Source organism: Eimeria tenella, genomic scaffold, assembly GCF_000499545.2.
Source record: "Eimeria tenella Houghton genomic scaffold, Eth_scaff29, whole genome shotgun sequence".
Classification (NCBI taxonomy): Eukaryota; Apicomplexa; class Conoidasida; order Eucoccidiorida; family Eimeriidae; genus Eimeria; species Eimeria tenella.
This window is the reverse complement of record NW_013542775.1, coordinates 1-10,967: the sequence shown is the minus strand read 5'-3', so window position 1 is coordinate 10,967 and position 10,967 is coordinate 1. Positions and strand designations below refer to the sequence as shown.

General features: G+C 45.7%; 2 protein-coding genes across 2 annotated transcripts; both read right to left on the bottom strand.

Annotated features, from left to right (window-relative positions):
* Positions 1-4,674: 4,674 nt before the first annotated feature.
* ETH_00020930 (uncharacterized protein) lies at positions 4,675-7,443 on the bottom strand (the record flags this gene model as incomplete). Its single annotated transcript, XM_013375558.1, has 3 exons — positions 4,675-5,283; positions 5,376-5,753; positions 6,544-7,443. The coding sequence occupies 3 exons, from the start codon at positions 7,441-7,443 to the stop codon at positions 4,675-4,677; spliced, it is 1,887 nt and encodes a 628-aa protein (XP_013231012.1).
* Positions 7,444-8,805: 1,362 nt separating this feature from the next.
* On the bottom strand, positions 8,806-10,887 carry ETH_00020925 (vacuolar ATP synthase subunit b, putative; the record flags this gene model as incomplete). Its single annotated transcript, XM_013375557.1, has 3 exons — positions 8,806-9,117; positions 9,400-10,404; positions 10,648-10,887. The coding sequence occupies 3 exons, from the start codon at positions 10,885-10,887 to the stop codon at positions 8,806-8,808; spliced, it is 1,557 nt and encodes a 518-aa protein (XP_013231011.1).
* Between the last annotated feature and the right edge of the window lie 80 nt (positions 10,888-10,967).

Genomic DNA, 10,967 nt, shown 5'->3' with positions numbered 1-10,967 from the left:
AGCAGCAGCAACAGCAGCGCCGAAAATGGATATCGACGATACGAACACTCAGCTGGAGCCTGTGACTTACATCTGTGGAGGCAAGCGAAAACCCTAAACCCTAAACCCTAAACCCTAGGCCTGGTGCAAACCCTAAGCCCTAAGATCTCCGAAGTGAGCCACTTGGCGCTGCAGTCCTCAAGCCCTAAACCCTAAACCCTAAACCCTTGCGTGCGCCATCTGTAGAGCAGTTGGTTGAGGCGAAACCCTCGAGCCTCGAAACCCTAATTTGTTTCCGAGAACTGGATTGAATAAATTTTCTTGGCCTGCTGCTGCTGCTGTTGCTGCTGCTGCTGCTGCTGCAGTCTCAATGGATTTAAAATCCACTTGCGCTATTCTTTCTTCCTTCTTAAACGCAATGCTTTTGAATTAGTCAACTAAAATAAATTGAAATCAAATCTTGTTATTTAAAACTCTTTTTTCAATTTGCTGCTTCTTGCTGCTGCTGCTGCTCCTGGTGCTGCTGCTGCTGCTCCTGCTGCTGCTGCGGGGTATCTCGACACCGGGTGTCTTTGTTGCACTTGCAATGAAGTATAAAAATAAATTCTGAGTTTTTCAGTTAATAAACTTAGACAACTTAAACAAAATAAACTCCTTTTCAAACCTTCTATGCCCCCCCACAACTGCTGCTGCTACTGCTGCTGCTGCTGCTGCTGCTGCTGCAGAGTGCGGCTGCGACGTGTCGCTGCAGCCAACAGCTGCTGTCCGCTGCCGCAGCTGCGGCAGCAGAATTCTTTACAAAAAAAGATCGCGAAAAAGTGAGAAGTTCAAATTCAGAATTCAAATAATTAAAAAGAATTCAAATAATTTAATTAAAAAGTATTTAAACTATTTAATTAAAAAGAATTTAGATAATTTAATTAAAAAGAATTTAAATAATTTAATTAAAAAGTATTTAAATAATGTAATTGAAAGGAATTTAAATAATTTAATTAAAAAGAAGTTAAATGATCTAAATAATTAAAAATCATTTAAATCATTTAAATAATTAAAAAGAATTTAAATCGTTGGAAAGGATTCATATAAGGACTTCAATAGTTAAAAGGAAATTAAATAATTAAAGAAAGTTTTAAATAATTAAAAGGGGCTTTAAACAATTAAAAAGAAACGGAAATAAATAAAAGAGGATTTAAATAATTAAAAGGAATTTGAAGAAGTTAAATCAGTAAAAGAGGGTTTAAAGGATTAAAGGAATTAAAAAGGGTTTAGACAATTAAAGAAATCAAAGAAGAAAAAGGGTTTGGAAGGGTTTCAAAGGGTTTAAAAGGGTTTGAGGGCGTTTGAAAGAGTTTAAAAGGGTTTAAAGGGGTTTAAAAGGGTTCAAAAGGGTTTAAAGGACTAAGGGGGTTTTAGAAGGGTTTGAAAGGGTTTGGAAGGGTTTAAGGGAGTCTGAAAGGGTTTGAAAGAGTTTAAAGGCGTTTAAAAGGGTTTAGAAGGGTTTGGAAGGGTTCAGGAGGGTTTGAGGGGATTTAGAAGGGTTTAGAAGGGTTTAGAGAACAAGAAGGACTTTAAAAGGGTTTGGAAGGGTTTAGAAGGGTTTTAGAAGGGTTTAGAAATGTTCAAAAGGTTCTACAAGAGTTTAGAAGGGTTTAGAAGGTTTCGAAAGGGTTTGGAGGGTTTTGAAAGGGTTTAGAGGATTTAGAAGGGTTTAGAGGGTTTTGAAAGGGCTTAGAGAGTTTAGAAGGGTTTAGAGGGTTTTGAAAGGGTTTAGAGGGTTTTGAAAGGGTTTAAAAGGATTTAAAAATAATTAAAAGAGATTAGGAGGGGATTTAAAGAAGATCAATTGCTTCTTCAGCTTTTTTATTTCTTTTAATTCTTTTAATTAAACATAATTAAGAATAGTTAATTTAAAATAATTTAAAATAAATAATTAAAAAGATTTAAAAGGAAAAGGAATTGAAAAGAATAAAAAGAAGTTAAAAGGCATTAAAAAGAATCGACATAACTGAAATGAAAAATAGAATAATTAAATCACAAAGAATTAGAAGAAATTAAAACAAAATGAATTAAATTAAAGAATAAAAATTGAAAATAATTTACTTAGAAATAGAAATTAATTAAAAGAAGTAATCAAATCTGAATTTAAGTTAAATTTAAAAAGTAAATTAAATTAAAAAAATAAATAAAATTAAAAAAGAAAATGTAATTAAACAAAACACTTTAAGCTGCAATTTTGAATTTTTATTTGCAGTGATGCAATACGAAGCCAGATAAACCCACGAGTTGCTGCTGCTGCTGCTGCTGCTGCTGCAGCAGCAGCAGAAGCAGCTGCAGAAGCTGCGGCAGAAGCAGGAACTGCAGCAAAAGCAGCAGCAGCAATAACAGAAGCACCAGAAGCAGCAGCAGCAGCAGGAGAAGCAGCAGCAGCAGCAGAAGCAGCAGCAGAAGCAACACTACAAGTTCTTCGTGATTCCTGCTGCTGCAGCAGCCAGCCGGCGTGGCAGCAATTCAGCTGCTGCTGTCTGCAGCAGCAGCAGCAGCAGCAGCTGCTGCTGCTGCTGCAGCAGACAGAATTCTGGTTGTTGTAGCAGCAGCAACCACACTCCAGTCAAATATTGCTGCAACAGCTGCTGCTGCAGCAGGAGCTGCAGCAGCAGCAGCAACAGCAACAGCAGCTACAGCTCTAAAGCTTTTTTTTCTTTTCAGAAACTATTATGAACAAAAAGCCAGATGGACCTTTTTGTCATTTTCTTCATTTACCATTTCTTTATTTTTAATTACAATTTATTTATTTTTACTTATTTGAACTTTTATTTGTTTACATAGTTTATTAATTAGTTCGTTCATCAATTAATTTATTTCTTTTATTTATTTAATTATATTAGTTCAATTATTTACATCGAAGTGTCTGGGCCTCTTCACTTGTCTTTTGTTTTCAAGTTTATTTTTAAATTTATTTTTATTTCTTACTCGATTTATTTTGGAGTTTTCAAATTTGTTTTATTTACCTTTACACTTTTTATATTTTTACATTTTTATTTTATTTCTTTTATTTGTTTCTAATATCGTTCATTTGCTTTCATTCTTTTATTTTCTTCTTTTATTCATTTGTTTTAATTTTAATTTTAGTTTTAATTTCAATTCTTCTTGAATTGTTTTATTTTTAATTTCGTTCATTCATTTATCTCTCACTATCTTCACCTCCTTTATTTTACTTTATTTTATTTACTTTATTTATTTTTTATTTTATTTTATTTCACCCTGTTTCATCTTTTTGTTGCTTTTCTTCCATTTTTCACTTTTCATTTTCGATTTTCTTATCTTCTTGTCTTCAATTCTCTGTTTCATTCTTTTATGTCTTTTTTTAATTCTTTTAATTCTTTTTTAATTCTTTTAATCCTTCATTTTAATTCTTTTATTTGATTCTCTATTTCATTCTTACTTAATTCTTTTACTTAATTCTTTTACCTAATTCTTTTACTTAATTCTTTTATTTAATTCCTCTATTTAATTCTTTTATTTAACCCCTTTATTTAATCCCTTTATTTAATTCTTTTATTTAATTCCTTTATTTAACTCTTTTAGTTAGTTCTTTTATCTAATTATTGTTTAGTTCTTTTACTACTTTATTTTATTATTTACTCTATATGTGCTTCATTTTAATTATTTTGTATAATTTATTCATTTCTCCCTTTAACTCTTAATTTCACGTTATTTAATTTTTTATTTAATTCTATTTCTTTCTACGATTAAGTTCTAAATCTTTCATTTCATTCAAACTCAGTTTTATTTTTTCGTTTACTTATTTCGAGTTCTCCCATTTCTTTATTAATTTAAATTTAAATTTAAATTTAAATTTAAATTTCATTTGTTTTATTATTTTTTATTTATCTCTTGTAACTAATTTGTTATTTCTCTTTTTTAGTCAATTCAATTTTTTAAATTAGTATTGTTTTTAAAATTCTTTTGTTCAATTATTTCGTTTACTTCTTCTCTTTAATTCATTCATTTTAACTTTATTCAATTCTTCTTTTGAATCTTTTTTGATTCTTTTCTTCTTTTTAATTTTTCTTTTATTTCTCCTTCTCAATTCTTTTAATTCTTCCATTTGAAGTCTTTTCTTTTCTTTATTTCTTCCTTTCAATTCTCCTTCCTAATCATTCTTTTAATTCTTCCCCTCTTTTAATTCTTCATTTTGATTCTTCTTTTCATTCTTCTCTTTGAAATCTTTGCTTGAATTCTTCATTTCCAGAAACATCATTTCCAATTCTTTTTTCTTCTTTCCCCTTCTTTTCAATTCTTCTCTTCAATTGCTTTTCAATTCTTTTATTTCTTTTTCCTTTTTCAAACTTTTTATTTTTCTTTTTAATTCCGCAGCAGCAGCAGATCGATGGCCATCAAGAAATGAAATAATTCAAATAAAATGAATTTTAAAAAATAAAATTGAATTGCAGCAATTAAAAATGAATTATTTGAATAAAATGGCAGAGTAGTTTCGATTAAATGGCATTTTTGAAGTTTAATAGAGTGGTTTTATTTGCAAAAACGTTTTTGAATTAAATGGCATTAGTTGAGTGAATTGTCCCGATTGAATGAAACGGCATAAGTTAAATGAATTGCAATTATTTAAATAAAATGGCATTTTGAAAAGTAAAATCTTTAAATATTCTCTTGAGCAGCTGCAGCTCCGCCGCTTCACAGCTGCAGGTCTTCAACGGCGTAGGTCTTGAGCGGCCAGCCGCCGCCGCTGCTGCTGCTGCTGCTGCTGCTGCTGCTGCTGCTGCTGCTGCTGCTGCTGCTGCTGCTGCTGCTGCTGCTGCTGCTGCTGCTGCTGCTGCTGCTGACGGTGACCCTGAGGGAACCCAAAAACTCCTCTTCTGCCACGACGCTGCCACAAAAAAAGCTGTCAGTGTCTTCGCTGCCTCGGGGAGAGTCGAGGGCCCCCCGGGCTTCTTTGAGGGCCCCCGCGTGGTGCCGCAGCAGCGCGGGCAGCGGCGGGGCCCCCCGGGCTGCTGCTGCTGCTGCTGCTGCTGCTGCTGCGCGCAGCTCAGGGAGGGACATGCGGGGACCCGGCGGCTCTCCGGGCTGACAAGGGGGAGGCAAGCTGAAAAACTGCTGCTGCTGCAGCAGCAGCTGCTGCTGCTGCTGCTGTTGCTGCAGCAGCAGCTGCTGCTGCTGCTGCCGGCCGTACTGGGGGCCCAGCAAGAACGCGCCTTTCTCAAGCTGGTGGAGAGCAGCATGAAGAGTTGGAATAGTCTCGATGTGGCACTGCCTCTTGAAGGGGCAGGGGTGCAGGTCTAGGAGCTGCAGCAAAACAGCAGCAGCAGCAGCAGCAGCAGAAGGGGCTCTCTTTCAAAGGATCATTGAGTCGAGGAAAAGACGCAAATCCCTCTTACCGTTCGGTCCCGCAGCCGCACCAGCCACCGCCGCAGCTGCAAGTATACGAAGTAGGAGCAAAAGCGCGGCTGCTGCTGCTCTCGCGCCTGCAGCAGCAGCTTCTGCACGAGCCTCGCCAGAGTTTTGATCTTCTCTGCGTAGCGGCAGGGCTTGCACAGCGTGGCAGCGAGCCCCTCCTCCCCTGCTGCTGCTCCTGCTGCTGCTGCTGCTTCTCCTCCTGCTGCTGCTGCTGCTTCTGCTTCTGCTGCTGCTGCTGCCGCTGCTTGCGTGCCTGAGGCGGCGCTCTCGGCCTTCTCCATTCTTGCAATTGTTTCTTCAAACCAGTTTATTGTCGAATAGCCCAAAACCCGCATCAGGCGGCCCCCGCAGTAGACGTCCTGAAGAAAGGCGAAAATTGAACGGCTTTGCTCTTCGAAAAGTTGAATAAGGAGTTTGAATATCATTAAATCATTTGTTATCCTATTAAAATAATTTTAAATGCTTTATTTTATTCAAGCAAGGCCTGGATGGAGGAAAAAAGAAAATTAAATGTTTTATTTCTCTAGAAACGAACGTGAATGGCGGAAAGTTGAACTTTCGATGTTTCACTTATGTCAGGGACAATGACAACTAGAAAAGCGGACATAATTAAAAATTGAGAAGTAAGAAAATGAAATTGTAAATTTATTTTAAAAAAATTATCCAGGAAACTCAAGATCTTCAGGCATTCAATTAGTTCAGAAGGAAATAATTAGGAAGCTGAAGAAGTTCATCTTTCATTTCATCAAAAACGAAAAGATCAGAAAATTGAATACGATGAAAAAAAGAACAAAATTAAATGGTTTCTTAAAATTAATTAAATGGATGCAAAATAACTTGAAGAAAAACGAGAATTCAGTTTAAGACTTCGCGTCATTCAAGTTCAAGAAGAACACGTTCAGAAGAATGATACGTTCGATTGGACAGAATTTGGGAAGATATTAAATGATTAATTCGAATAAATTAATTGAATTAATTTAAATTAATTCAATTGATTAAATTAATTCAATAAATTCACAGAAGTGGCCAGTAGAATGAAAAAGATAAGGCATTTAGAAACTTGAACGAAAAGAATTAGAAGATTCAAAATTTGCATAATTGGGAGAAGATCAAGAAGCAAAAGTTGATATTTGCTGCTGCTGCACTTACCGTGTAAAACTGTTCCGGGGGTACTCGAATAAGAGTGAGTTCTTTGTCTTGCAAAAGTGCAGAAGTTCTGAAAAGAATTTCTTTTGGATTCAAAGGAAGAGCATTTCCGTGGCGAGGGGAAAGTTCTGCTGCTCTCGGGTGCCACTTGTTGCGGTCGTCTTCTTCCTCGTCCTCGTGCTGCTGCTGCAGCAGCAGCAGCTGCTGCTGCTGCTGCCGCTGCCGCTGCTGCTGCTGCTGCTGCTGCAGCTGGTGGTGCCGGTAGAAGCCCAGGTGGCTGTACGGGCAGGCCGATAGCATGCAGTAGCCATCTCGGGAGAGCAGCGGGCACGGCGCTGCTGCCGCTGCTGCCGCTGCTGCTGCTGCTGCTGCTGCTGCTGCAGAAATGGGGGGCGGCAGCAGCAGCGGGCGCGGGGAGGCCAGGGACTCGAATTCTTTCGCGTAGTAGCCTTGAATGCAAAGCACTTGTTGGCTCAGGGCTTGGAAGATTGTGCTGTTCTGCAAACCTGGGGGACCTCCTGGGGGGCCCCTGGGGCCTGCATCTCCTCCAGGGCTTTCGCCTTCGCCGCTGCTGCTGTCGCTCCACCCTGCAGCCCCTTGCATTGTGCTAGGGGAGAGGGCTGGTTTCGTCGCTTCTGCTGCTGCTGCTGCTGCCGCCGCCGCCGCTGCTGCTGCTGCTGTTGCTGTTGCTGTTGTTACTTCTGGCGGTGGTGCTGCTGCTGCTGCTGGTTCGCTGCCGCTGGTTTCCTCTGACAGCCACAAGAGGCGATCCCGGTTTCGGGGGGCCCGCAGAGGACTCAAAGGGCCGCTGACGTCGCAGTCGAATTCCCCGGGGATGTGCAGAAGGAAGGTGGAGGGGGAAAGCCGGCGTCTTCGTCTTCGCCGGGAGTTCCGTTCTGCCATTCTGGTGAAGAAGCGAAATGCGATATTCGCGTTTGAGGAAAGCGCGAAAACAAGAAGGCGAAAAGCTATTTGCAAACAAATCAAATGCGATATAAACGATAAACGAGCAAAAAATAAAACAGCTTGCTCATTTCAACTTTTAAAATTCAACTTCTGCACGGCTGTGCAAAACGGAAAGCTGGCATCTGCTGGGGTGTACGTGCTCCCGGTTCAATTCAAGTTTCGGGGGAATCTTCGGAAAAGTTGTATTGTTTGTTTTCATTTCTTCTTGTTTTTAGCAGCTTAATCAAAAAGAAGTTTTCATTCTGTGATGCGAAGTTTCTGGAACAATCGACGGCGCTGCGTGTTGAATTTGCAAAAGTGGGGAGTGAAGGAAACTGGAAACCCGAGTTTCGGCGTCGACGGCGGGCAATTATTTTCTTTTTGGTTTCTCTGAAGCTAGTGAAACAATGGATTAGATTTCGCATTTGTTTTGATTAATTAAACAGAATTAATTAATCAACTGAGGAGTTGATTGCGATTCCTGCACCGGCCTCCTGCGCGTGCCAAAAGCCGCTGCGAAAATGCAGGCGGCTAAGCGTGTGGCGCTTTGACGCTGCTGCGCAGCACTGCAACAGCAGTAGCAGTAGCAGCAGCAGCTGCTGCTGCTGTTGCTGTTGCTGCTGCTGCTGATGGTGCAGCAGGCCTCGTTAGCTGAAATATCGCAGAGGGCGTTTCTTGGGGCTTTTTTGAATGTGGCCCGAAACGCTGGAAATGTATTTACATTCACAACATAAGTGGAACATTTTCATGTAGATGTAGATATATATATATTAGCATTCGGATGTGAGTAATAGAGAATATAGAAGAAGTAGTATGTGTATTCGCCCTAAGAGGGCGGATGGATGAATGCAGTGATCTGCAAAATGAAAATAGGAAGAGAAACAGCCTTCTGCTGCAGCAGCTGTGCAGCAGCTGCTGCTGTTGCTGCTGGTGCTGCAGCAGCAAGACAAAAGCACGGCTTTGAAATAGGCGTTTCAGTTCGAAACCACTGAAACTGGAACTGAAACAGAAATCAACACACAAAGACCAAAGCAGCACCACAGCTGCTAATGCTGCTGCTGCTGCTGCTGCTGCTGCTGCCTCGAGCGGCAGCTCACTGTTGCTGTGGAGGCTGCCTCCTGTCTGCAGCCTGGGCCTGAATCCAACACTGGGACAGTACTTGGTGAGGAGCTGCTGCTGGGTCTTCTTGAGGCTAAATTAAGGGACCTCTCCACCTGCTGCAGCAGCAGCAGCAGCAGCAGAGCTGCTGCTGGATCTTCTTGAGCAGATCTCCGGTTCCCTCCACCGCCCTGCTGCCGCTGCAGCGGCAGCAGCAGCAGGTCACTGCTGCTGGGGAGGCTGCCTCTTGTCCGCAGCCTGGGCCTGGATGTACTTGGTGCGGGGGTAGTACTTGGTGAGGAGCTGCTGCTGGATCTTCTTGAGCATGTCTTCGGGGAAGGTGCGCAGCAGCTCCCAGGCGATGTCGAGGCTCTGGAAGATGTCGCGGCCCTCGTAAGGGCCCTGCTGCAGAAAGCGGCGTTCGAACTTGTCGGTGAACTCCATGAAGAGCATGTCGTCCGCCGAGAGCGCCTCCTCCCCCACCACGGCCTTCATCGCCCGCGTGTCCTGCCCTATGGCGTAGTTCGCGTACAGCTGCAGCAGCAGCAGCAGCAGCAGCAGCAGCAGCAGCAGCAGCAGCAGCAGCAGCAGCAGCAGCAGCAGCAGCAGCAGCAGCAGCAGCAGCAGCAGCAGCAGCAGCAGCAGCAGCAGCAGCAGCAGCAGCAGCAGCAGCAGCAGCAGCACACGGAGCGGGCGGAGAGCGCGGTGCAGGACAGCAGCAGCGGAGCGCAGCAGGACAGCAGCAGCGGAGCGCAGCAGGACAGCAGCAGCGCAGCAGGAGAGCAGGAGCGGAGCAGCAGGAGAGCAGGAGCGGACCTGGTCGGAGACGGCGGGGTGGTCGTCGCGGGTCATGCCCCTGCCAATGCCGCTCTTCATGAGCCTGGAGAGGGAAGGCAGGACGTTGATGGGGGGGTAGATCTGGCGGTTGTGGAGGGCGCGGTCGACGAAGATCTGCCCCTCGGTGATGTACCCCGTGAGGTCGGGGATGGGGTGGGTGATGTCGTCGTTGGGCATGGTGAGAATGGGAAACTGCGTGATGGAGCCGGCGCGCCCCTCGACCCTGCCGGCGCGCTCGTAGATGGAGGACAAGTCGGTGTAGAGGTAGCCGGGGTAGCCGCGCCTGCCGGGGACCTCCTCCCTGGCGGCGGAGACCTCGCGGAGGGCGTCGGCGTAGGCGGACATGTCCGTGAGGATGACGAAGACGTGCATCTCCTTCTCGAAGGCGAGGAACTCGGCGGCGGTGAGCGCCAGCCGCGGGGTCACGATGCGCTCGATGGTGGGGTCGTTGGCCAGGTTCAGGAAGAGACACACGCGCTCCATGCTGCCGTTCTCCTCGAAGTCCTGGCGGAAGAAGCGCGCGGTCTCCATGTTGACGCCCATCGCGCCGAAGACCACCGCGAAGTTGTCGCCGTGGTGGTCCTGCACGTCCTTGCCCGCCACCAGGCTCGCCTGCCTGCAGATCTGCGCGCCGATCTCGTTGTGCGGCAGCCCCGCCGCGGAGAACAGCGGGATCTTCTGCCCGCGCACCACGCTGTTCATCACGTCGATTGCGCTCAGCCCCGTCTGGATCATTTCCCGCGGAAACACGCGGCACTGCGGGTTTATGGGAAACCCGTTCAGGTCCAGGAAGTCCTCCGCGAGCACCCGCGGGCCGCGGTCCACCGCGCGCCCGCTTCCGTCGAACGCCCGCCCCAGCAGCTCCTCGCTCACGCCCATCTTCAGCACGTCGCCGCGGAACTCCGCGTGGCACCGCCGGTTGTCGATCCCCGCCGTCCCCTCGAACACCTGCACCACCGCCCGCCGTCCCTTTATCTCCAGCACCTGCGCCGCCCCGCACCAGCCCCGCCTCGCCGCTGCTCCGAAGGCAGCGGCGCGCCGCTTCCAACGAGCGGCTATAGCGGGGGGCAACTACTACTACTACTACCAGCAGCAGCGCCAGCAGCAGCGCCAGCAGCAGCAGGGAGGGGCAGCGGCTGCGCGCGCCGCTTCCAACGAGCGGCTATAGGGGGGGCAACAACTACTACTACCAGCAGCAGCAGCAGCAGCAGCAGCAGCAGGGGTGACCTGGCCCTCGCGGGTGCTTCCGTCGCCGAGGTGGACCGTGACGATCTCGGAGTACTTGGGGAACTTGACGTCGTCCAGGATCACGAGGGGCCCCTCCACAGCAGCGACTGTGCGGTAGTCCAGCCGCGGGGCCACGCGGTAGTCCCGCGTTGCTGCCAGCACGTGTTCCCGCGCTGCTGCTGCTCGACTCGCAGCAGCAGCGCCGCCCGCGGGGCCCTGCGCGCTCGCGGAGGGCGCCATTCTGCGGCGGCGCGGCGTCTGCAGCAGCAGCAGCAGCAGCAGCGGCAGCGGCAGCGGCAGCGGCAGCGGCAGCGGCAGCG